General features: G+C 44.6%; 1 protein-coding gene across 3 annotated transcripts in view; it reads right to left on the bottom strand.

Moving 5' to 3' along the window:
* Positions 1-27,526, bottom strand: part of LOC124042184 (receptor-type tyrosine-protein phosphatase mu-like) — a 621,881-nt gene that overhangs the window by 120,718 nt on the left and 473,637 nt on the right. For all 3 annotated transcript variants that reach the window (XM_046360586.1, XM_046360587.1, XM_046360588.1), the window contains 3 exons: positions 25,694-25,781; positions 22,044-22,120; positions 12,195-12,231 (listed from right to left, as the gene is read on the bottom strand). In XM_046360586.1, coding sequence (XP_046216542.1) covers positions 12,195-12,231; positions 22,044-22,120; positions 25,694-25,781 — 202 coding nt within the window. The remainder of the gene's footprint in view (positions 1-12,194; positions 12,232-22,043; positions 22,121-25,693; positions 25,782-27,526) is intronic.

Here is a 27,526-nt window from a genome sequence, read left to right as displayed (position 1 = left end):
ACACCTGTCATCCAACAACTACATCACACCAGTCATCCAACAACTACATCACACCAGTCATCCAACAGACTCCCATTCAGAGCGACACACAGAAGCATCCAGGGTCAATGCCCTGCTCAAGGGCACCTTGACAGATCTCCCACCAGGCAAACACATGTGAACCCGAACCCTCCAAGATCCCCCTCACAGTTCCCCAATAGCTGTCCCTCAACTAGAGACCACTCCCCACGAAGAAAAAATAAATAAATAAAATGAATTCCATTCCCCAAGAACCCCCCGATGCACCAACAACCAAGAGAATGAACTAAAGAGACAAAAGGAAAAGACAGAAGAGGTATGTGGCAGGGTCTACAGTCAATCCCGGAAGAAAGAAAACCAGCCCCATCGCGGACCAGGATGTCTTGCTCCCAGACAGACTAAATAACTTTTTTGCTCGCTTTGAGGACAATACAGTGCCACTGAAACGGCCCGCAACCAAAACCTGCGGACTCTCCTTCACTGCAGCCGACATGAGTAAAACATTTAAACGTGTTAATCCTCGCAAGGCTGCAGGCCCAGACGGCATTCCCAGCCGCATCCTCAGAGCATGCGCAGACAAGCTGGCTGGTGTGTTTACGGACATATTCAATCAATCCTCCAGTCTGCTGTTCCCACATGCTTCAAGAGGGCCACCATTGTTCCTGTTCCCAAGAAAGCTAAGGTAACTGAGCACTCACTTCTGTCATCATGAAGTGCTTTGAGAGACTAGTCAAGGACCATATCACCTCCACCCTACCTGACACCTTAGACCCACTCCAATTTGCTTACCGCCCAAAGACGCAATCGCAACCACACTGCACACTGCCCTAACTCTTCTGGACAAGAGGAATACCTATGTGAGAATGCTGTTCATCGACTACAGCTCAGCATTTATCACCATAGTACCCTCCAAACTCGTCATCAAGCTTGAGACCCTGGGTCTCGACCCCACCCTGTGCAACTGGGTACTGGACTTCCTGATGGGCCGCCCCCACCAGGTGGTGAGGGTAGGTAACAACATCTCCTCCCCGCTGATCCTCAACACTGGGGCCCCACAACGATGCGTTCCGAGCCCTCTCCTGTACTCCCTGTTCACCCACGACTGCGTGGCCACGCACGCCTCCAACTCAATCATCAAGTTTGCGGATGACACTACAGTGGTAGGCTTGATTACCAACAACGACGAGACGGCCTACAGGGAGAAGGTGAGGGCCCTCAGAGTGTGGTGTCAGGAAAATAATCTCACACTCAATGTCAACAAAACAAAGGAGATGATTGTGGACTTCAGGAAACAGCAGAGGGAGCACCCCACCTATCCACATCCACATCGACGGGACAGTAGTGGAGAGGGTAGTAAGTTTTAAGTTCCTCAGCGTACACATCACGGACAAACTGAATTGGTCCACCCATACAGACAGCGTGGTGAAGAAGGCGCAGCAGCGCCTCTTCAACCTCAGGAGGCTGAAGAAATTTGGCTTGTCACCAAAAGCACTCACAAACTTCTATAGATGCACAATCGAGAGCATCCTGTCGGGCTGTATCACCGCCTGGTACGGCAACTGCTCCGCCTACAACCGTAAGGCTCTCCAGAGGGTAGTGAGGTCTGCACAACGCATCACCAGGGGCAAACTACCTGCCCTCCAGGACACCACCCGATGTCACAGGAAGGCCATAAAGATCATCAAGGACAACAACCACCCGAGCCACTGCCTGTTCACCCCGCTATCATCCAGAAGGCGAGGTCAGTGAAGGTGCATCAACGCTGGGAGCGAGAGACTGAATAACAGCTTCTATCTCAAGGCCATCAGACTGTTAAACAGCCACCACTAACATACTGACTCAACTCCAGCCACTTTAATAATGGAAATTGATGTAAAAATGTATCACTAGCCACTTTAACAATGCCACTTAATATGTTTACATACCCTACATTACTCATCTCATATATATATACTGTACTCTATATAATCTACTGCATCTTGCCATCTTTATGTCATACATGTATCACTAGCCACTTTAAACTATGCCACTTTATGTTTATATACCCTACAGCTCATATGTATATACTGTACTCGATACCATCTACTGCATCTAGCCTATGCTGCTCTGTACCATCACTCATTCATATATCCTTATGTACATATTCTTTATCCCCTTACACTTGTGCCTATAAGGTAGTACTTTTGGAATTGTTAGTTAGATTACTCGCTGGTTATTACTGCATTGTTGGAACTAGAAGCACAAGCATTTCGCTACACTCGCATTAACATCTGCTAACCATGTGTATGTGACAAATAACATTTGATTTGATTTGAACTATGCTGTGATGTTTAATGTACAATTTCAATCTATCTAATCAAATAGAATCCACAGATTGTGAGTTGAAGATAACCACTTTTACTAAGAGTATTAGTATATTAGTAATTGACTGACCCGGTCTCTCTAGATCTCATAACAGTACTATTTCTAGGGTCAATTTTAGTTCAATGTTATGCATTCTTAGCCATTCCTGAACCTGAGACCAGAAACAGGCTACCTGAGGGCAATACTAAAATAAGCTTCCCACTGCACTGAGGCTAGGCGACACGGTCACCACCGATAAATCCATGATATTTGAACATTTCAATAAGCATTTCTCTACGGCTCCTGGCTACTCCAACCCCCACCCCCCCCCACCCCACCCCCCACCCCCCACCCCTGCAGCTACCCGCCCGAGCCTCCCCAGCTTCTCCTTCACCCAAATCCAGATAGCAGATGTTCTGAAAGAGCTGCAAAACCTAGACTCGTACAAATCAGCTGGGCTAGACAATCTGGACCCTCTCTTTCTAAAACTATCATCTGCCATTGTTGCAACCCCTATTAAAAGCCTGTTCAAACTCTCTTTCGTATCAACAATTTTCTAGCCCAGCTGATAAAATGGTATAAATGTTTTAGAAGAAGTGTGGATCATCCTGATTTGGATCGTTAATGATTAAGGATTAATGAGCAAATCTCTTTTTTTTGTCCACGTTCATATTCAAAAGGATCCACCTTCCTTGTGAATCATTCCTGGCTCTTTGCACATTCAGATCAAAATGTTTTGTTATTTAATATCACCGTTTGAGTTCCTTGTTTTGGAATCATGTATTTTTACCTTGGCTGTGAGTGTCTTGTTTTCTCTTTGGAGAATTCCACTCTGGCTGAACTTCTACCACAACTTTTCCAGTGTTGCGTGGATTCCAGCCACTAGCCTCTACTTCAATGGTCAGTAAATCATCAGTGTCTGTAGATTCATCTGTTTTTCTTTTTTTTTTGTCGGGTTAAAGTTATTTTGTGAGGTGGTCGGATCTTTCCACGAAGGAGTATGTTGTTCCTCCATAGCGTAAAACTGTTGCTACTCGTTGATTTCCTTCAGGATCTCCTTAGTATCCAGATTGTCTCTTTACTGCAATCAGTTGTTTTACAAAAAGATAAGAGTCTTTCCCACGACGACGACAGGTGTCTGTAGTACAGCCAGCTAGCACTCGCGGAATCCACACAAAAAAAGGAACACAAACCTGCAGTCTGTAAAGGCTAACCGTGTCGTGGAATCCTTAGCAACATGTTCTGCAGTTTTACTTTAGTGCCTTATTGCAAGCAGGATGCATGTTTTGGAATATTTTTACTCTGAACAGGCTCCCTTCTTTTCACTCTGTCAATTAGGTTAGTATTGTGGAGTAACTACAATGTTGTTGATCCATCCTCAGTGTTCTATCACAGCCATTAAACTCTGTAACTGTTTTAAAGTCACCATTGGCCTCATTGTGAAAATCCTGAGCAGTTTGTTTTCATCTCTGGAAACTGAGTTAGGAAGGAAGCCTGTATCTTTGTAGTGACTGGGTGTATTGATACACCATCCAAAGTGTAATTAATAACTGCACCATGCTTGGAAATCCTCCCTGGTCTTTGTGGATGAATCTGTGTTTGAAATTCACTGCTTGACTGAGGGACCTTACAAATAATTGTATGTGGGTACAGAGATGAGGCAGTCATTCAGAAATCATGTTAAACACTATTATTGCACAAAAAGTGATACCATGTAACTTATTATGTGACTTGTTAAGCCCATTATTTTTTACTCCTGAACGTATTTAGACTTGCCATAACAAAGGGGTTGACTACTTATTGACACAAGACATTTCAGCTTTTAATTTTCATTAATTTGTAAAACTTTCTAAAAACATAATTCCACTTTGAAATTACGGGGTATTGTGATGTCATTATGGGGTATTGTGATGTCATTATGGGGTTATTGTGATGTCATTATGGGGTTATTGTGATGTCATTATGGGTTATTGTGATGTCATTATGAGGTTATTGTGATGTCATTATGGGGTTATTGTGATGTCATTATGGGGTTATTGTGATGTCATTATGGGGTTAGTGTGATGTCATTATGGGGTATTGTGATGTCATTATGGAGTATTGTGATGTCATTATGAGGTTATTGTGATGTCATTATGGGGTTATTGTGATGTCATTATGGGGTATTGTGATGTCATTATGGGGTATTGTGATGTCATTATGGGGTATTGTGATGTCATTATGGGGTATTGTGATGTCATTATGGGTTATTGTGTTTAGGCCAGTGACACAAAATCTACATTTAATATATTTTATTTACACTTTGTAAAACAACAAAATGTGGAAAAAGTCAATGGGTGTGAATACTTTCTGAAGGTGATGTTCAGTTGTCAGTTGTCTATGTAATGTTGTCTATGTAATGTTATCTATGTAATGTTGTCTATGTAATGTTATCTATGTAATGTTGTCTATGTAATGTTGTCTATGTAATGTTGTCTATGTAATGTTATCTATGTAATGTTGTCTATGTAATGTTGTCTATGTAATGTTGTCTATGTAATGTCCTACAGTTATCTATGTAATGTTGTCTATGTAATGTCCTACAGTTATCTATGTAATGTTGTCTATGTAATGTCCTACAGTTATCTATGTAATGTTGTCTATGTAATGTCCTACAGTTGTCTATGTAATGTCCTACAGTTGTCTATGTAATGTTGTCTATGTAATGTCCTACAGTTGTCTATGTAATGTCCTACAGTTATCTATGTAATGTTGTCTATGTAATGTCCTACAGTTATCTATGTAATGTTGTCTATGTAATGTCCTACAGTTATCTATGTAATGTCCTACAGTTGTCTATGTAATGTCCTACAGTTGTCTATGTAATGTTATCTATGTAATGTCCTACAGTTGTCTATGTAATGTCCTACAGTTGTCTATGTAATGTTATCTATGTAATGTCCTACAGTTGTCTATGTAATGTCCTACAGTTGTCTATGTAATGTCCTACAGTTGTCTATGTAATGTCCTACAGTTGTCTATGTAATGTCCTACAGTTGTCTATGTAATGTCCTACAGTTGTCTATGTAATGTCCTACAGTTGTCTATGTAATGTCCTACAGTTGTCTATGTAATGTCCTACAGTTGTCTATGTAATGTCCTACAGTTGTCTATGTAATGTCCTACAGTTGTCTATGTAATGTCCTACAGTTGTCTATGTAATGTCCTACAGTTGTCTATGTAATATCCTACAGTTGTCTATGTAATGTCCTACAGTTGTCTATGTAATGTCCTACAGTTGTCTATGTAATGTTGTCTATGTAATGTTGTCTATGTAATGTCCTACAGTTGTCTATGTAATGTCCTGTTGTCTATGTAATGTTACAGTTGTCTATGTAATATCCCACAGTTGTCTATGTAATGTCCTACAGTTGTCTATGTAATGTCCTACAGTTGTCTATGTAATGTCCTACAGTTATCTATGTAATGTTATCTATGTAATGTTATCTATGTAATGTCCTACAGTTGTCTATGTAATATCCTACAGTTGTCTATGTAATGTTGTAATGTCCTATGTAATGTCTACAGTTGTCTATGTAATGTCCTACAGTTGTCTATGTAATATCCTACAGTTGTCTATGTAATATCCTACAGTTGTCTATGTAATATCCTACAGTTGTCTATGTAATGTCCTACAGTTGTCTATGTAATGTCCTACAGTTGTCTATGTAATATCCTACAGTTGTCTATGTAATGTCCTACAGTTGTCTATGTAATGTCCTACAGTTGTCTATGTAATATCCTACAGTTGTCTATGTAATGTCCTACAGTTGTCTATGTAATGTTGTCTATCCTACAGTTGTCTATGTAATGTCCTACAGTTGTCTATGTAATGTCCTACAGTTGTCTATGTAATGTCCTACAGTTGTCTATGTAATGTCCTACAGTTGTCTATGTAATGTCCTACAGTTGTCTATGTAATGTCCTACAGTTGTCTATGTAATGTCCTACAGTTGTCTATGTAATATCCTACAGTTGTCTATGTAATGTCCTACAGTTGTCTATGTAATGTCCTACAGTTGTCTATGTAATGTCCTACAGTTGTCTATGTAATGTCCTACAGTTGTCTATGTAATGTCCTACAGTTGTCTATGTAATGTCCTACAGTTGTCTATGTAATGTCCTACAGTTGTCTATGTAATGTCCTACAGTTGTCTATGTAATGTCCTACAGTTGTCTATGTAATGTCCTACAGTTGTCTATGTAATGTCCTACAGTTGTCTATGTAATGTTGTCTATGTAATGTCCTACAGTTGTCTATGTAATGTTGTCTATGTAATGTCCTACAGTTGTCTATGTAATGTTGTCTATGTAATGTTGTCTATGTAATGTCCTACAGTTGTCTATGTAATGTTGTCTATGTAATGTCCTACAGTTGTCTATGTAATGTTGTCTATGTAATGTCCTACAGTTGTCTATGTAATGTCCTACAGTTGTCTATGTAATGTTGTCTATGTAATGTCCTACAGTTGTCTATGTAATGTCCTACAGTTGTCTATGTAATGTTGTCTATGTAATGTCCTACAGTTGTCTATGTAATGTTGTCTATGTAATGTCCTACAGTTGTCTATGTAATGTTGTCTATGTAATGTTGTCTATGTAATGTTGTCTATGTAATGTTGTCTATGTAATGTCCTACAGTTGTCTATGTAATGTTGTCTATGTAATGTCCTACAGTTGTCTATGTAATGTTGTCTATGTAATGTCCTACAGTTGTCTATGTAATGTTGTCTATGTAATGTCCTACAGTTGTCTATGTAATATCCTACAGTTGTATCTATGTAATGTTGTCTATGTAATGTCCTACAGTTGTCTATGTAATGTCCTACAGTTGTCTATGTAATGTCCTACAGTTGTCTATGTAATGTTATCTATGTAATGTCCTACAGTTGTCTATGTAATGTCCCACAGTTGTCTATGTAATGTTATCTATGTAATGTCCTACAGTTGTCTATGTAATGTCCTACAGTTGTCTATGTAATGTCCTACAGTTGTCTATGTAATGTTATCTATGTAATGTCCTACAGTTGTCTATGTAATGTCCTACAGTTGTCTATGTAATGTTGTCTATGTAATGTCCTACAGTTGTCTATGTAATGTCCTACAGTTGTCTATGTAATGTCCTACAGTTGTCTATGTAATGTCCTACAGTTGTCTATGTAATGTCCTACAGTTGTCTATGTAATATCCTACAGTTGTCTATGTAATGTCCTATGTAATGTCCTACAGTTGTCTATGTAATGTCCTACAGTTGTCTATGTAATGTCCTACAGTTGTCTATGTAATGTCCTACAGTTGTCTATGTAATGTTGTCTATGTAATGTTGTCTATGTAATGTCCTACAGTTGTCTATGTAATGTTGTCTATGTAATGTTGTCTATGTAATATCCTACAGTTGTCTATGTAATGTCCTACAGTTGTCTATGTAATGTCCTACAGTTGTCTATGTAATGTCCTACAGTTATCTATGTAATGTTATCTATGTAATGTTATCTATGTAATGTCCTACAGTTGTCTATGTAATGTCCTACAGTTATCTATGTAATGTTGTCTATGTAATGTCCTACAGTTGTCTATGTAATGTCCTACAGTTGTCTATGTAATGTCCTACAGTTGTCTATGTAATATCCTACAGTTGTCTATGTAATGTCCTACAGTTGTCTATGTAATATCCTACAGTTGTCTATGTAATATCCTACAGTTGTCTATGTAATGTCCTACAGTTGTCTATGTAATGTCCTACAGTTGTCTATGTAATATCCTACAGTTGTCTATGTAATATCCTACAGTTGTCTATGTAATGTCCTACAGTTGTCTATGTAATGTCCTACAGTTGTCTATGTAATATCCTACAGTTGTCTATGTAATATCCTACAGTTGTCTATGTAATGTCCTACAGTTGTCTATGTAATATCCTACAGTTGTCTATGTAATGTCCTACAGTTGTCTATGTAATGTCCTACAGTTGTCTATGTAATGTCCTACAGTTGTCTATGTAATGTCCTACAGTTGTCTATGTAATGTTGTCTATGTAATGTCCTACAGTTGTCTATGTAATGTCCTACAGTTGTCTATGTAATGTCCTACAGTTGTCTATGTAATGTCCTACAGTTGTCTATGTAATGTCCTACAGTTGTCTATGTAATGTCCTACAGTTGTCTATGTAATGTTGTCTATGTAATGTCCTACAGTTGTCTATGTAATATCCTACAGTTGTCTATGTAATATCCTACAGTTGTCTATGTAATATCCTACAGTTGTCTATGTAATATCCTACAGTTGTCTATGTAATATCCTACAGTTGTCTATGTAATGTCCTACAGTTGTCTATGTAATGTCCTACAGTTGTCTATGTAATGTCCTACAGTTGTCTATGTAATGTCCTACAGTTGTCTATGTAATGTCCTACAGTTGTCTATGTAATGTCCTACAGTTGTCTATGTAATGTTATCTATGTAATGTCCTACAGTTGTCTATGTAATGTTGTCTATGTAATGTCCTACAGTTGTCTATGTAATATCCTACAGTTGTCTATGTAATATCATACAGTTGTCTATGTAATGTCCTACAGTTGTCTATGTAATATCCTACAGTTGTCTATGTAATATCCTACAGTTGTCTATGTAATATCCTACAGTTGTCCATGTATACCTGTCTATATAAGGTCCCACAGTTGACAGTGCATGTCAGAGCAAAAACCAAGGCTTGAGGTTCAAGGAATTGTCCGTAGAGCTCTGATACAAGATTGTGTCGTGGTACAGATCTGGGGAAGGGTACCGAAAATTCATGCAACTTTAAAGATTTGTGTTTAGGTGTGTGTTTGTGTTTAGGTGTGTGTTTGTTTGTGTTTAGGTGTGTGTGTTTGTGTTTAGGTGTGTGTTTGTGTTTAGGTGTGTGTGTTTGTGTTTAGGTGTGTGTTTGTGTTTAGGTGTGTGTTTGTGTTTAGGTGTGTGTGTGTGTGTTTGTGTTTATGTGTGTGTGTGTGTGTGTTTGTGTTTAGGTGTGTGTGTGTGTGTGTTTGTGTTTAGGTGTGTGTTTGTGTTTGTGTGTGTGTTTAGGTGTGTGTTTGTGTTTAACAGTGTGTGTGTGTTTGTGTTTAGGCGTGTGTGTTTGTATAGGTGTGTGTGTGTTTAGGTGTGTGTTTAGGTGTGTGTTTGTGTTTAGGCGTGTGTGTTTGTATAGGTGTCTGTGTGTTTAGGCGTGTGTTTGTGTTTAGGTGTGTGTTTGTGTTTAGGCGTGTGTGTTTGTATAGGTGTGTGTTTAGGTGTGTGTTTAGGTGTGTGTGTGTGCTTAGGTGTGTGTGTGTGCTTAGGTGTGTGTGTGTGTGTGTGTTTAGGTGTGTGTGTGTTAAGGTGTGTGTGTAGATGCCTGTTTTAATTGAGACACTGAGGAGGTAGAGAGGCAAAGCTCTAATAAACAGCTAATTATGCAACTCCCTGTTCCACCACAGCAGACAGCTGCATACATTATACACACACACACACACACACACACACACACACACACACACACACACACACACACACACACACACACACACACACACACACACACACACACACACACACACACACACACACACACACACACACACACACACACACACACACACACACACACACACAAAGACAGACATTGAGCACGTTGTTGAATCCATTAAGGCCTCATCTCAAAACAACTCTCGTTCATTTTGCTCTAACACTCAAATCCCTCTGCTGAGCTGTGCTCTGATGTGTAGGAGTGGAGTGTGTGTGTGTTCTTGAGAGAAAGAGTGTGTGTGTGTGTGTCTTGTTCCTGGGAGGGAGGGGATCTGGACTAGATTCATAACAATTAAAGCATTTGATTCAACCTCTGAGGTCAGAGAGTCTGTTTGACAGATTAACACTGGAAATGAATGAGCATGCACAGTGGACAATCCATTAATTTAGAGAGAGAGAGAGAGAAAGCAAGAGAGAGCCCTGAGAGAGAGAGAGCCCAGAGAGAGAGAGAGAGAGAGAGAGAGAGAGAGAGAGAGAGAGAGAGAGAGAGAGAGAGAGAGAGAGAGAGAGAGAGAGAGAGCCCTGAGAGAGAGAGAGAGAGAGAGAGAGAGAGAGAGAGAGAGAGAGAGAGAGAGAGAGAGAGCCCTGAGAGAGTGTTCTGCTAGCCCAGAAAGCAGAGCTGGTGTGTATGTGTGATCATATGTCATCAGGGCTCTACCAGCGTAATATAAACATATATATATAATAATATAAACAGACTGTCTGAGCACATCTTCATACGCCCTCATTACAAACAAACATTAAAAATCATCCATCCATCCACACAGATAGCCTTAAAGCAAAATCTACCCATCCATTCATCCAACCACACAGGTAGCCTTAAAGCAACATCAACCCACCCATTCTTCCATCCATTCATCCATCCACACAGATAGCATTAAAGCAACATCTACCCACCCATTCATCCATCCACACAGATAGCCTTAAAGCAACATCAACCCACCCATTCTTCCATCCTTTCATCCATCCACACAGATAGCATTAAAGCAACATCTACCCACCCATTCATCCATCCACACAGATAGCCTTAAAGCAAAATATACCCACCCATCCATTCATCCATCCATCCATCCATTCATCCATCCATCCATCCACACAGATAGCCTTAAAGCAACATCAACCCACCCATTCATCCATCCATTCATCCATCCACACAGATAGCCTTAAAGCAACGTCTACCCACCCATTCATCCATCCACACAGATAGCATTAAAGCAACATCTACCCACCCATTCATCCATCCACACAGATAGCATTAAAGCAACATCTACCCACCCATTCATCCATCCACACAGATAGCCTTAAAGCAAAATCTACCCACCCATCCATTCATCCATCCATCCATCCATTCATCCATCCATCCATCCACACAGATAGCATTAAAGCAACATCTACCCACCCATTCATCCATCCACACAGATAGCCTTAAAGCAACATCAACCCACCCATTCTTCCATCCATTCATCCATCCACACAGATAGCATTAAAGCAACATCTACCCACCCATTCATCCATCCACACAGATAGCCTTAAAGCAAAATCTACCCACCCATCCATTCATCCATCCATCCATCCATTCATCCATCCACACAGATAGCCTTAAAGCAACATCAACCCACCCATTCATCCATCCACACAGATAGCCTTAAAGCAACATCTACCCACCCATTCATCCATCCACACAGATAGCATTAAAGCAACATCTACCCACCCATTCATCCATCCACACAGATAGCCTTAAAGCAACATCAACCCACCCATTCTTCCATCCATTCATCCATCCACACAGATAGCATTAAAGCAACATCTACCCACCCATTCATCCATCCACACAGATAGCCTTAAAGCAAAATCTACCCACCCATCCATTCATCCATCCATCCATCCATTCATCCATCCATCCATCCATCCACACAGATAGCCTTAAAGCAACATCAACCCACCCATTCATCCATCCACACAGATAGCCTTAAAGCAACATCTACCCACCCATTCATCCATCCACACAGATAGCATTAAAGCAACATCTACCCACCCATTCATCCATCCACACAGATAGCCTTAAAGCAACATCAACCCACCCATCCACACACACACACACACACACACACACACACACACACACACACACACACACACACACACACACACACACACACACACACACACACACACACACACACACACACACACACACACACACACTCTCTGATGAAGCATGCAGAACATGTTACTGTTAATGAGTTTTGTTCTTACCCTGTGTAGCGATGTAATGGTTGGGCCTGTGGTAGCCCTGTAAATGAGAGAGAAAGAGAGAGAGGGAGAGAGAGACAGAGACAGAGAGAGAGAGAGAGAGAGAGACAGAGACAGAGAGAGAGAGAGAGAGAGAGAGAGAGAGAGAGAGAGAGAGAGAGAGAGAGAGAGAGAGAGAGAGAGAGAGAGAGAGAGAGAGAGAGAGAGAGAGAGAGAGACAGAGAGAGAGAGAGAGAGAGAGAGAGAGAGAGAGAGAGAGAGAGAGAGACAGAGAGAGAGAGAGGGAGAGTATATAAATCATGCCTAAAGTATAGAAATCAAGCCTAAATCATGTAATCATTGATGAATGTAACATGTTTGTCAGGAAACTGTATGGAGAATAGGCTTTTGTCAATATCATTATTTGAAGAAAGCAACACGAAACACATCTTTAAAAAGTGAGAAAGACACACACTCCTCCACACCTCTATAGATAACAAGAATCCCCCTCTCCCTCCCTCCCCCCACCACTCTCCCCCTCTCCCACCCTCCCCTGCCACTCTCCCCCTCTCCCCCTGCCACTCTCCCCCTCTCCCACCCTCCCCCTGCCACTCTCCCCCTCTCCCTCCCTCCCCCCCCCACCACTCTCCCCCTCTCCCTCCCTCCCCCACCACTCTCCCCCTCTCCCTCCCTCCCCCTGCCACTCTCCCCCTCACCCCCTGCCACTCTCCCCCCTCTCCCTCTCCCACTAGATCCCATTAAGACCTATCTAGCTACTAGCAGGACTGATCTCCACAACAGACCTGCCATTCTCAGGGATTACTGTAATCTAACCTAATCCCTCAAATTGTATTTGTCCCTGTCTTCTCTCAGGAGATACAGTTGAAGTCGGAAGTTTACATACAATTTAGGTTCGTTAGAGTCATTAAAACTAATTTTTCAACCACTCCACAAATGTCTTGTTTACAAACTATAGTTTTGGCAAGTCGGTTAGGACATCTACTTTGTGCATGGCACAAGTCAATTAAGTCAATACTGCCATAAAAATAGCCAGTCTACGGTCTGCAACTTCATATGGGAACAAAGATCATACTTTTTGGAGAAATGTCCTCTGGTCTGATGAAACAAAAATAGAATTGCTTGGCCATTATGACAATCGTTATGTTTGGAGGAAAAAGGGGGAGGCTTGCAAGCCGAAGAACACCATCCCAACCGTGAGGCACGGGGTAGCAGAATCATGTTGTGGGGGTTCTTTGCTGCAGGAGGGACTGGTGCACTTCACAAAATAGATGCCTTCATGACGTTGGAAAATGATGCGGATATATTGAAGCAACATCTCAACACATCAGTCAGGAAGTTAAAGCTTGGTCACAGATGACTCAAGTTAAACAATTTAAAGGCAATACTACCAAATGCTAATTGAGTGTATGTCAACTTCTGATCCACTGGGATTGTGATGAAAGAAATAAAAGCTGAAATAAATCATGCTCTCTACTATTATTCTGACATTTCACATTCCCAAAAAAATAATGTGGTAATCCTAACTAAAAAAAAAGCTCTAGATGTCGTTTTTCAAAAATATATATATTTTTTAAAAAGCTCCAATAGTCGAATCTGTGAACATGTGAAATAGTTTGAAGTGAAATTAAAGCTGTCCCACTAGAAAGGGGTAACGCATTTTCCTACTCTTTGAGGACAAGAGCCTGAGATTACGTTGGAAAATGAGGGTGAGTGTGGAAAGCTTGCCAAGTTATTTTGCGAGAGGTTTTAAAAGGATGTGAAAAGTAAACAACTGAAGTTGAACATATTTTCAAATCCCGTTTAACGTCGAACTAGCGGATGACATTGAGCTGCAAAGTCATTGAGCTGCAAAGCAATGACTAGCTCAAAGTCAGGCACAACAACCTCCCTCTCCTTGAATTCTACAAAAATGTACGCCTAGCAATTTCCTGTTCTGAGGAGACATGCACTTAAATGTGCATCTGTGAGCAGTTCTTTTCCAAAATGACTCTCGATTCTGCTCAATTCTCAAGTGACTCAATTCTCAAATGACTCTCGATTCTCAAGTGACTCAATTCTCAAGTGACTCTTGCAAAAAAAACTTGATTCTGCTCAAGACTGACCAGAACGTGTTAAAACCTGGAAAACCAGCTGCGAGTAGAGTCATCTTGACATTCAGCTGACAACGAACGCCTCGTCAAAGATAAGCAGTTTCAGCCATCGCATTAGAGGCGAGGTTGAACAAGAACCCATAATAACAACATTATTTACTAATATTTATTTAAATAGTTAGGAGGACTTGCACTCTCCTAAATACTCAAGGACATGAGAAACATCGTAAAAGACCTTTTTAAACTGTAAAACCAATGTCAGCGATTTAAAGTCACATTAAAACACGAATAAAGCAGAAACACTTTAATGATATGGCCCCCAAATTAATTTATAAATATTCAAATGGCCCATGATGACAAAACGTTCCCTACCCCTTAAAGGTTCTTCTCTACTCTGCTCAGCCCTTCTTCTCTCTTCTCTCTTTCCAGCTTCTCTCTCTCTTTCTCTATATCTCTCTCTATCTCTTCAGCTCGGGACAGTAGTGATCGTCTTCCCTCTCTTATCTTGTTTGGTCAAAATCAATTGAAATTAGTCTGTGATTAACACTGGTCAGTCTGTGAATAACACTGGTCAGTCTGTGAATAACACTGGTCAGTCTGCGATTAACACTGGTCAGTCTGTGATTAACACTGGTCAGTCTGCGATTAACACTGGTCAGTCTGTGATTAACACTGGTCAGTCTGTGATTAACACCCATCAGTCTGTGATTAACACCCATCAGTCTGTGATTAACACCCATCAGTCTGTGATTAACACCCATCAGTCTGTGATTAACACCCATCAGTCAGTGATTAACACCCATCAGTCTGTGATTAACACCCATCAGTCTGTGATTAACACCCATCAGTCTGCGATTAACACTGGTCAGTCTGCGATTAACACGGGTCAGTCTGTGATTAACACCCATCAGTCTGCGATTAACACTGGTCAGTCTGTGATTAACACCCATCAGTCTGCGATTAACACTGGTCAGTCTGTGAATAACACTGGTCAGTCTGCGATTAATGCCCATCAGTCTGCGATTAATGCCCATCAGTCTGCAATTAACACTTGTCAGTCTGCGATTAACGCTTGTCAGTCTGCGATTAACACCCATCAGTCTGTGAATAACACTGGTCAGTCTGCGATTAACACTGGTCAGTCTGCGATTAATGCCCATCAGTCTGCGATTAATGCCCATCAGTCTGCAATTAACACTTGTCAGTCTACGATTACCGCTTGTCAGTCTGTGATTAATGCCCATCAGTCTGCGATTAACACTGGTCAGTCTGCGATTAACGCCCATCAGTCTGCGATAAACCATGGTCAGTCTGCGATTAATGCCCATCAGTCTGCGAACAACACTAGTCAGTCTGCAATTAATGCCCATCAGTCTGCGATTAACACTGGTCAGTCTGTGATTAATGCCCGTCAGTCTGCGATTAACGCTTGTCAGTCTGCAATTAATGCCCATCAGTCTGCGATTAACACTGGTCAGTCTGTGATTAATGCCCATCAGTCTGCGATTAATGCCTGTCAGTCTGCGATTAACACCCATCAGTCTGCGATTAACACCCATCAGTCTGCGATTAACACTGGTCAGTCTGTGATTAACACCCATCAGTCTGCGATTAACACTGGTCAGTCTGTGATTAACACCCATCAGTCTGCGATTAACACTGGTCAGTCTGCGATTAACACTGGTCAGTCTGCGATTAATGCCCATCAGTCTGCGATTAATGCCCATCAGTCTGCAATTAACACTTGTCAGTCTACGATTACCGCTTGTCAGTCTGCGATTAATGCCCATCAGTCTGCGATTAACACTGGTCAGTCTGCGATTAATGCCCATCAGTCTGCGATAAACCATGGTCAGTCTGCGATTAATGCCCATCAGTCTGCGAACAACACTAGTCAGTCTGCAATTAATGCCCATCAGTCTGCGATTAACACTGGTCAGTCTGTGATTAATGCCCGTCAGTCTGCGATTAACGCTTGTCAGTCTGCAATTAATGCCCATCAGTCTGCGATTAACACTGGTCAGTCTGTGATTAATGCCCATCAGTCTGCGATTAATGCCTGTCAGTCTGCGATTAACACCCATCAGTCTGCGATTAACACCCATCAGTCTGCGATTAACACTGGTCAGTCTGTGATTAACACCCATCAGTCTGCGATTAACACTGGTCAGTCTGTGATTAACACCCATCAGTCTGCGATTAACACTGGTCAGTCTGCGATTAACACTGGTCAGTCTGCGATTAATGCCCATCAGTCTGCGATTAATGCCCATCAGTCTGCAATTAACACTTGTCAGTCTGCGATTAACGCTTGTCAGTCTGCGATTAACACCCATCAGTCTGTGAATAACACTGGTCAGTCTGCGATTAACACTGGTCAGTCTGCGATTAATGCCCATCAGTCTGCGATTAATGCCCATCAGTCTGCAATTAACACTTGTCAGTCTACGATTACCGCTTGTCAGTCTGCGATTAATGCCCATCAGTCTGCGATTAACACTGGTCAGTCTGCGATTAATGCCCATCAGTCTGCGATAAACCATGGTCAGTCTGCGATTAATGCCCATCAGTCTGCGAACAACACTAGTCAGTCTGCAATTAATGCCCATCAGTCTGCGATTAACACTGGTCAGTCTGTGATTAATGCCCGTCAGTCTGCGATTAACGCTTGTCAGTCTGCAATTAATGCCCATCAGTCTGCGATTAACACTGGTCAGTCTGTGATTAATGCCCATCAGTCTGCGATTAATGCCTGTCAGTCTGCGATTAACACCCATCAGTCTGCGATTAACACCCATCAGTCTGCGATTAACACTGGTCAGTCTGTGATTAACACCCATCAGTCTGCGATTAACACTGGTCAGTCTGTGATTAACACCCATCAGTCTGCGATTAACACTGGTCAGTCTGCGATTAACACTGGTCAGTCTGCGATTAATGCCCATCAGTCTGCGATTAATGCCCATCAGTCTGCAATTAACACTTGTCAGTCTACGATTACCGCTTGTCAGTCTGCGATTAATGCCCATCAGTCTGCGATAAACCATGGTCAGTCTGCGATTAATGCCCATCAGTCTGCGAACAACACTAGTCAGTCTGCAATTAATGCCCATCAGTCTGCGATTAACACTGGTCAGTCTGTGATTAATGCCCGTCAGTCTGCGATTAACGCTTGTCAGTCTGCAATTAATGCCCATCAGTCTGCGATTAACACTGGTCAGTCTGTGATTAATGCCCATCAGTCTGCGATTAATGCCTGTCAGTCTGCGATTAACACCCATCAGTCTGCGATTAACACCCATCAGTCTGCGATTAACACTGGTCAGTCTGTGATTAACACCCATCAGTCTGCGATTAACACTGGTCAGTCTGTGATTAACACCCATCAGTCTGCGATTAACACTGGTCAGTCTGCGATTAACACTGGTCAGTCTGTGATTAACACCCATCAGTCTGCGATTAACACTGGTCAGTCTGTGATTAACACCCATCAGTCTGCGATTAACACCCATCAGTCTGCGATTAACAGTAGTGGATTAGAGAGAGGATGTGTGTGTGAGTGTGTGAGTGAGTGTGAGTGTTTGTGTGAGTGTGTGAGTATGTGTGTGTGTGTGTGTGTGCGTGCGTGCGATAGTGTGTTAGCAGGGGAGCCTGACAATCAACCGAGTTCTACTACATTACAAACTACTTGTCTCCTGTGAAGCAAAACTGTGTGTTAATGATAAAGAACCCAGTACAACACCTGGGGCAACGTGGAAAACAATCATTACTGATATTTAAGATGGCCCACAATATGGCCGATGTGTATATGTGTGTGTGTGTGAAGTATTTTCTCCTTCAACTCTGACTTCTGACATTGGTAAATAGCCTAAATGTAGAAGGCAGGGCTGAGATTGATGTAGAAGGCAGGGCTGAGATTGATGTAGAAGGCAGGGTTGAGATTGATGTAGAAGGCAGGGTTGAGATTGATGTAGAAGGCAGGGCTGAGACTGGTATAGAAGGTAGGGCTGAGATTGATGTAGAAGGCAGGGCTGAGACTGGTATAGAAGGCAGGGCTGAGATTGATGTAGAAGGCAGGGCTGAGACTGGTATAGAAGGTAGGGCTGAGATTGATGTAGAAGGCAGGGCTGAAACTGGTATAGAAGGTAGGGCTGAGATTGATGTAGAAGGCAGGGCTGAGACTGGTATAGAAGGCAGGGCTGAGACTGGTATAGAAGGTAGGGCTGAGATTGATGTAGAAGGCAGGGCTGAGACTGGTATAGAAGGTAGGACTGAGATTGATGTAGAAGGCAGGGCTGAGACTGGTATAGAAGGCAGGGCTGAGACTGGTATAGAAGGTAGGGCTGAGATTGATGTAGAAGGCAGGGCTGAGACTGGTATAGAAGGTAGGGCTGAGATTGATGTAGAAGGCAGGGCTGAGACTGGTATAGAAGGCAGGGCTGAGATTGATGTAGAAGGCAGGGCTGAGACTGGTATAGAAGGCAGGGCTGAGACTGAAGTAGAAGGTAGGGCTGAGATTGATGTAGAAGGCAGGGCTGAGATTGATGTAGAAGGCAGGGCTGAGACTGGTATAGAAGGCAGGGCTGAGACTGGTATAGAAGGTAGGGCTGAGATTGATGTAGAAGGCAGGGCTGAGACTGGTATAGAAGGCAGGGCTGAGATTGATGTAGAAGGCAGGGCTGAGACTGGTATAGAAGGCAGGGCTGAGACTGAAGTAGAAGGTAGGGCTGAGATTGATGTAGAAGGCAGGGCTGAGATTGATGTAGAAGGCAGGGCTGAGACTGGTATAGAAGGCAGGGCTGAGACTGGTATAGAAGGCAGGGCTGAGACTGAAGTAGAAGGTAGGGCTGAGACTGGTATAGAAGGCAGGGCTGAGACTGAAGTAGAAGGCAGGGCTGAGACTGGTATAGAAGGCAGGGCTGAGATTGATGTAGAAGGCAGGGCTGAGACTGGTATAGAAGGTAGGGCTGAGATTGATGTAGAAGGCAGGGCTGAGACTGGTATAGAAGGCAGGGCTGAGACTGGTATAGAAGGTAGGGCTGAGATTGATGTAGAAGGCAGGGCTGAGACTGGTATAGAAGGTAGGGCTGAGATTGATGTAGAAGGCAGGGCTGAGACTGGTATAGAAGGCAGGGCTGAGACTGGTATAGAAGGTAGGGCTGAGATTGATGTAGAAGGCAGGGCTGAGATTGATGTAGAAGGCAGGGCTGAGACTGGTATAGAAGGTAGGGCTGAGATTGATGTAGAAGGCAGGGCTGAGACTGGTATAGAAGGCAGGGCTGAGACTGGTATAGAAGGTAGGGCTGAGATTGATGTAGAAGGCAGGGCTGAGATTGATGTAGAAGGCAGGGCTGAGACTGGTATAGAAGGTAGGGCTGAGATTGATGTAGAAGGCAGGGCTGAGACTGGTATAGAAGGCAGGGCTGAGACTGAAGTAGAAGGTAGGGCTGAGACTGGTATAGAAGGCAGGGCTGAGACTGATGTAGAAGGTAGGGCTGAGACTGATGTAGAAGGTAGGGCTGAGACTGATGTAGAAGGTACGGCTGAGACTCCCATTGTAACCTACTGTACTGTCATTCCTAAAAATGACATAATCACACCTTCCTGGGTGCCAATCAAAGGCATATTACACCTGATGGGGATGTTCACGACAGAAGAGTTGATTAGTCAGGACAGGCTTGTTAGAGAAACATCATTGTCCATCTGTCTGTTACTGCGGAGTGTGTGTGTGTGTGTGTGTGTGTGTGTGTGTGTGTGTGTGTGTGTGTGTGTGTGTGTGTGTGTGTGTGTGTGTGTGTGTGTGTGTGTGTGTGTGTGTGTGTGTGTGTGTGTGTGTTGCTGCTAAGTACTTTTCCTACGATGCCGTAAGCAGACAGGCAGGGAAAAGGAAAATCCTTTTCAACCAGGGTCTAATATTTAATATGTATATATTCTAATCTGATAATGGTGCACACACACACGCACGCACGCACGCACGCACGCACGCACGCACACACACACACACACACACACACACACACACACACACACACACACACACACACACACACACACACACACACACACACACACACACACACACACACACACACACACACACACACACACACACACACAGACAGAGCAGCAGGGGGTAGAGGGAGGGGAGAGACGGGGTGGGGGGGTAGAGAGAGGGGAGAGACGGGGGGGTAGAGAGAGGGAGAGACGGAGGGGGAGTAGAGAGAGGGAGGGGGTAGAGAGAGGGAGGGGAGAGACGGAGGGGGGGGTAGAGAGAGGGAGAGGAGAGACGGAGGGGGTAGAGAGAGGGAGGGGAGAGACGGAGGGGGTAGAGAGAGGGGGAGACGGAGAGAGGGGGTAGAGAGAGGGAGGGGAGAGACGGAGGGCGGCGGGGAGATGGAAGGGGGGTAGAGAGACGGAGGGGGAGACGGAGGGCGGGGGAGATGGAAGGGGGGGGTAGAGAGAGGGATGGGGGAGATGGAAGGGGGGTAGAGAGAGGGTGGGGGAGATGGAAGGGGGTAGAGAGAGGGAGGGGGAGATGGAAGGGGAGGTAGAGAGAGGGAGGGGGAGATGGAAGGGGGGTAGAGAGAGGGATGGGGGAGATGGAAGGGGGGTAGAGAGAGGGAGGGGGAGATGGAAGGGGGTAGAGAGAGGGAGGGGGGAGATGGAAGGGGGGTAGAGAGAGGGAGGGGGAGATGGAAGGGGGGTAGAGAGAGGGATGGGGAGATGGAAGGGGGTAGAGAGAGGGAGGGGAGAGACGGAGGGGGGTAGAGAGAGGGAGGGGGAGACGGAGAGAGGGGGTAGAGAGACGGAGGGGAGAGACGGAGGGCGGGGGAGATGGAAGGGGGGTAGAGAGAGGGAGGGGAGATGGAAGGGGGTAGAGAGAGGGGGGAGATGGAAGGGGGTAGAGGGAGGGGGAGATGGAAGGGGGGTAGAGAGAGGGAGGGGGAGATGGAAGGGGGGTAGAGAGAGGGAGGGGGAGATGGAAGGGGAGGGTAGAGAGAGGGAGGGAGGGGGGTAGAGAGAGGGAGGGGGGTAGAGAGAGGGATGGGGGAGATGGAAGGGGGGTAGAGAGAGGGGGATGGGCAGGGAGAAGTGCTCTTAGTGATTCAGGTACAACAGCAGGACACACATCAGAGGGGTCATTACAGACAGAGGTACTAACTACTGTCAGCCCAGCGTCTTAATCCACCGGCTTCCAACTGACTCCAATAGATTCATCCTGATGTTCTCATGTTGTATGGTTGTCTCTGAATTACACTGAGCTGTCTCTCCTCATCACTAACACTGCTTTATGTATAAGTCCCGTTCGTACCATAAAGCACCAGAACCTCAGTTTCCCCCGGCAACCCATTAGCCTTCCCTCTACTCAGTCCAGGCCATCTCTTATTCACTCCATCTCTTATTCAAAAAAGGAAGACATACAAGTTTAAAATAAGGGCCAATGTCGGTCTGTGTGTGTGTGTGTGTGTGTGTGTGTGTGTGTGTGTGTGTGTGTGTGTGTGTGTGTGTGTGTGTGTGTGTGTGTGTCTGTCTGTCTGTGTCTGTGTGTGGTTCTGTCTGTGTCTCTGTGTGTTTGTCTCTGTGTGTGGCCCCTCACGACTCCCGTGCCAGCCACCTTCTCCCTTCGAGAGGGACCAAGGCAGCGAATGAGTGCAATGACCTTTGCGTCCATGTAGCTCGCTGTGTGTGTGTGTGTGTGTGTGCGTGCGTGCGTGCGTGCGAGCGTGCGTGTGTGTGTTGGCTGGCTGGTGTGTGTACTTACATCAACGTAATTTGCATTAATGTAATCAGAGTTCTGCTCTCCCTCCAAGGGCTGAAGTCTGACTCGGGAGTGATCATCTGGAAGACAGGAGGAGAGGAACCTGTTCAGAATGAATCACGTTAATCAAGGAGGGAGGGACACAGAGAGAGACGAAGAAGAGGGAGGAGGAGGAGAGAGAAAGGTAGGAAGAGAAAGGAGAGGGAGGATGAAGAGAGAGAGGTAGGAAGAGAAAGGAGAGGGAGGAGAGAGGGGGAGGAAGAGAGAAGGAGAGGGAAAGAGTTAATTTTAATTGTTTATTTCACTTTTGTATATTATCTACCTCACTTGCTTTGGCAATGTTAACACGTTTCCCATGCCAATAAACCCCTTGAATTGAATTGAGAGGTAGGAAGAGAAAGGAGAGGGAGAGAGATCGGAAGAGAAAGGAGTGGGAGGAGAGAGAAGGAGAGGGAGAAATGTAGGACGAGAAAGGAGTGGGAGGAGAGAGAAGGAGAGGGAGAAATGTAGGACGAGAAAGGAGTGGGAGGAGAGAGAAGGAGAGGGAGAAATGTAGGACGAGAAAGGAGTGGGAGGAGAGAGAAGGAGAGGGAGAAATGTAGGACGAGAAAGGAGTGGGAGGAGAGAGAAGGAGAGGGAGAAATGTAGGACGAGAAAGGAGTGGGAGGAGAGAGAAGGAGAGGGAGAAATGTAGGACGAGAAAGGAGTGGGAGGAGAGAGAAGGAGAGGGAGAAATGTAGGACGAGAAAGGAGTGGGAGGAGAGAGAAGGAGAGGGAGAAATGTAGGACGAGAAAGGAGTGGGAGGAGAGAGAAGGAGAGGGAGAAATGTAGGACGAGAAAGGAGTGGGAGGAGAGAGAAGGAGAGGGAGAAATGTAGGACGAGAAAGGAGTGGGAGGAGAGAGAAGGAGAGGGAGAAATGTAGGACGAGAAAGGAGTGGGAGGAGAGAGAAGGAGAGGGAGAAATGTAGGACGAGAAAGGAGTGGGAGGAGAGAGAAGGAGAGGGAGAAATGTAGGACGAGAAAGGAGTGGGAGGAGAGAGAAGGAGAGGGAGAAATGTAGGACGAGAAAGGAGTGGGAGGAGAGAGAAGGAGAGGGAGAAATGTAGGACGAGAAAGGAGTGGGAGGAGAGAGAAGGAGAGGGAGAAATGTAGGACGAGAAAGGAGTGGGAGGAGAGAGAAGGAGAGGGAGAAATGTAGGACGAGAAAGGAGTGGGAGGAGAGAGAAGGAGAGGGAGAAATGTAGGACGAGAAAGGAGTGGGAGGAGAGAGAAGGAGAGGGAGAAATGTAGGAAGAGAAAGGAGTGGGAGGAGAGAGAAGGAGAGGGAGAAATGTAGGACGAGAAAGGAGTGGGAGGAGAGAGAAGGAGAGGGAGAAATGTAGGAAGAGAAAGGAGTGGGAGGAGAGAGAAGGAGAGGGAGAAATGTAGGACGAGAAAGGAGTGGGAGGAGAGAGAAGGAGAGGGAGAAATGTAGGACGAGAAAGGAGTGGGAGGAGAGAGAAGGAGAGGGAGGATGAAGAGAGAGAGGTAGGAAGAGAACGGAGTGGGAGGAGAGAGAAGGAGAGGGAGAAATGTAGGACGAGAAAGGAGTGGGAGGAGAGAGAAGGAGAGGGAGAAATGTAGGACGAGAAAGGAGTGGGAGGAGAGAGAAGGAGAGGGAGAAATGTAGGAAGAGAAAGGAGTGGGAGGAGAGAGAAGGAGAGGGAGAAATGTAGGACGAGAAAGGAGTGGGAGGAGAGAGAAGGAGAGGGAGAAATGTAGGACGAGAAAGGAGTGGGAGGAGAGAGAAGGAGAGGGAGAAATGTAGGACGAGAAAGGAGTGGGAGGAGAGAGAAGGAGAGGGAGAAATGTAGGAAGAGAAAGGAGTGGGAGGAGAGAGAAGGAGAGGGAGAAATGTAGGACGAGAAAGGAGTGGGAGGAGAGAGAAGGAGAGGGAGAAATGTAGGAAGAGAAAGGAGTGGGAGGAGAGAGAAGGAGAGGGAGAAATGTAGGACGAGAAAGGAGTGGGAGGAGAGAGAAGGAGAGGGAGAAATGTAGGACGAGAAAGGAGTGGGAGGAGAGAGAAGGAGAGGAGAAATGTAGGAGAAAGAGGAAGAGAAGGAGAGGGAGGGGAGGAGAGAGAGAAGGAGAGGGAGAAATGTAGGACGAGAAAGGAGTGGGAGGAGAGAGAGAAGGAGAGGGAGAAATGTAGGAAGAGAAAGGAGTGGGAGGAGAGAGAAGGGAGAGGGAGAAATGTAGGACGAGAAAGGAGTGGGAGGAGAGAGAAGGAGAGGGAGAAATGTAGGACGAGAAAGGAGTGGGAGGAGAGAGAAGGAGAGGGAGAAATGTAGGAAGAGAAAGGAGTGGGAGGAGAGAGAAGGAGAGGGAGAAATGTAGGACGAGAAAGGAGTGGGAGGAGAGAGAAGGAGAGGGAGAAATGTAGGAAGAGAAAGGAGTGGGAGGAGAGAGAAGGAGAGGGAGAAATGTAGGACGAGAAAGGAGTGGGAGGAGAGAGAAGGAGAGGGAGAAATGTAGGACGAGAAAGGAGTGGGAGGAGAGAGAAGGAGAGGGAGAATATACATATAATATATATTATTATTATTATTATATATTAATATATATACAGAGAACAAATAGTTGATACACTACCGATTTTGCAGCTTTTCCTACTTACATTTTCATATTGATCAGAGGGGGGATAGAGACCAGTCGATAATATAGATTCATATTGATCAGAGAGGAGAGAGAGACCAGTCTCTAATATAGATTATTGATCAGAGAGAGAGACCAGTCTATAATATAGATTATTGATCAGAGAGGAGAGAGAGACCAGTCTATAATATAGATTATTGATCAGAGAGGAGAGAGAGACCAGTCTATAATATAGATTATTGATCAGAGAGGAGAGAGAGACCAGTCTATAATATAGATTCATATTGATCAGAGAGGAGAGAGAGACCAGTCTATAATATAGATTATTGATCAGAGAGGAGAGAGAGACCAGTCTATAATATAGATTATTGATCAGAGAGGAGAGAGAGACTAGTCTATAATATAGATTATTGATCAGAGGAGAGAGAGACCAGTCTATAATATAGATTATTGATCAGAGAGGAGAGAGAGACCAGTCTATAATATAGATTATTGATCAGAGAGGAGAGAGAGACCAGTCTATAATATAGATTATTGATCAGAGAGGAGAGAGAGACCAGTCTATAATATAGATTATTGATCAGAGAGGAGAGAGAGACCAGTCTATAATATAGATTATTGATCAGAGAGGAGAGAGAGACCAGTCTATAATATAGATTATTGATCAGAGAGGAGAGAGAGACTAGTCTATAATATAGATTATTGATCAGAGGAGAGAGAGACCAGTCTATAATATAGATTATTGATCAGAGAGGAGAGAGAGACCAGTCTATAATATAGATTATTGATCAGAGAGGAGAGAGAGACCAGTCTATAATATAGATTATTGATCAGAGAGGAGAGAGAGAGACCAGTCTATAATATAGATTATTGATCAGAGGAGAGAGAGACCAGTCTATAATATAGATTATTGATCAGAGAGGAGAGAGAGACCCGTCTATAATATAGATTATTGATCAGAGAGGAGAGAGAGACCAGTCTATAATATAGATTATTGATCAGATAATGCTTTATACACACACGCAATAATGTTCCCATATCGGTTCTTCATCCGGTTCTCATCTTTCTTCGCGGAGTCCCACGGCGCTGACTGCCCCTCAAAGAAGCTCTGGAGAGAGGGAGGAAAAGAGGGACACAAAGAGAGGGAGGAACAGAGGGAGACAAAGAGAGGGAGGAACAGAGGGAGACAAAGAGAGGGAGGAACAGAGGGAGACAAAGAGAGGGAGACAAATAGAGGGAGGAAAAGAGGGAGACAAAGAGAGGGAGGAACAGAGGGAGACAAAGAGAGGGAGGAACAGAGCGAGACAAAGAGAGGGAGACAAATAGAGGGAGGAAAAGAGGGAGACAAAGAGAGGGAGGAACAGAGGGAGACAAAGAGAGGGAGGAACAGAGGGAGACAAAGAGAGGGAGACAAATAGAGGGAGGAAAAGAGGGAGACAAAGAGAGGGAGGAACAGAGGGAGACAAAGAGAGGGAGGAACAGAGGGAGACAAAGAGAGGGAGGAACAGAGGGAGACAAAGAGAGGGAGGAACAGAGCGAGACAAAGAGAGGGAGGAACAGAGGGAGACAAAGAGAGGGAGGAAAAGAGGGAGACAAAGAGAGGGACGAAAAGAGGGAGACAAAGAGGGAGGAACAGAGGGAGACAAAGAGAGGGAGGAACAGAGGGAGACAAAGAGAGGGAGACAAATAGAGGGAGGAAAAGAGGGAGACAAAGAGAGGGAGGAACAGAGGGAGACAAAGAGAGGGAGGAACAGAGGGAGACAAAGAGAGGGAGGAACAGAGCGAGACAAAGAGAGGGAGGAACAGAGGGAGACAAAGAGAGGGAGGAAAAGAGGGAGACAAAGAGAGGGAGGAACAGAGGGAGACAAAGAGAGGGAGACAAATAGAGGGAGGAAAAGAGGGAGACAAAGAGAGGGAGGAACAGAGGGAGACAAAGAGAGGGAGGAACAGAGGGAGACAAAGAGAGGGAGGAACAGAGGGAGACAAAGAGAGGGAGGAACAGAGGGAGACAAAGAGAGGGAGGAAAAGAGGGAGACAAAGAGAGGGAGGAACAGAGGGAGACAAAGAGAGGGAGACAAATAGAGGGAGGAAAAGAGGGAGACAAAGAGAGGGAGGAACAGAGGGAGACAAAGAGAGGGAGGAACAGAGGGAGACAAAGAGAGGGAGGAACAGAGCGAGACAAAGAGAGGGAGGAACAGAGGGAGACAAAGAGAGGGAGGAAAAGAGGGAGACAAAGACAGGGACGAAAAGAGGGAGACAAAGAGGGAGGAACAGAGGGAGACAAAGAGAGGGAGGAACAGAGGGAGACAAAGAGAGGGAGGAACAGAGGGAGACAAAGAGAGGGAGACAAATAGAGGGAGGAAAAGAGGGAGACAAAGAGAGGGAGGAACAGAGGGAGACAAAGAGAGGGAGGAACAGAGCGAGACAAAGAGAGGGAGGAACAGAGCGAGACAAAGAGAGGGAGGAACAGAGCGAGACAAAGAGAGGGAGGAACAGAGAGGGACGAAAAGAGGGAGACAAAGAGGGAGGAACAGAGGGAGACAAAGAGAGGGAGGAACAGAGGGAGACAAAGAGGGAGGAACAGAGGGAGACAAAGAGAGGGAGGAACAGAGGGAGACAAAGAGAGGGAGGAACAGAGAGGGAGGAACAGAGAGGGAGGAACAGAGAGGGAGGAACAGAGAGGGAGGAACAGAGAGGGAGGAACAGAGAGGGAGGAACAGAGAGGGAGGAACAGAGGGAGACAAAGAGAGGGAGGAACAGAGGGAGACAAAGAGAGGGAGGAACAGAGGGAGACAAAGAGAGGGAGGAACAGAGAGGGAGGAACAGAGAGGGAGGAACAGAGAGGGAGGAACA

The sequence above is a fragment of the Oncorhynchus gorbuscha genome, linkage group LG08 (assembly GCF_021184085.1).
Source record: "Oncorhynchus gorbuscha isolate QuinsamMale2020 ecotype Even-year linkage group LG08, OgorEven_v1.0, whole genome shotgun sequence".
NCBI classification, from domain to species: Eukaryota; Metazoa; Chordata; class Actinopteri; order Salmoniformes; family Salmonidae; genus Oncorhynchus; species Oncorhynchus gorbuscha.
The sequence above is the reverse complement of the archived record's forward strand: the minus strand, read 5'-3'. Positions and strand labels throughout refer to the sequence as shown.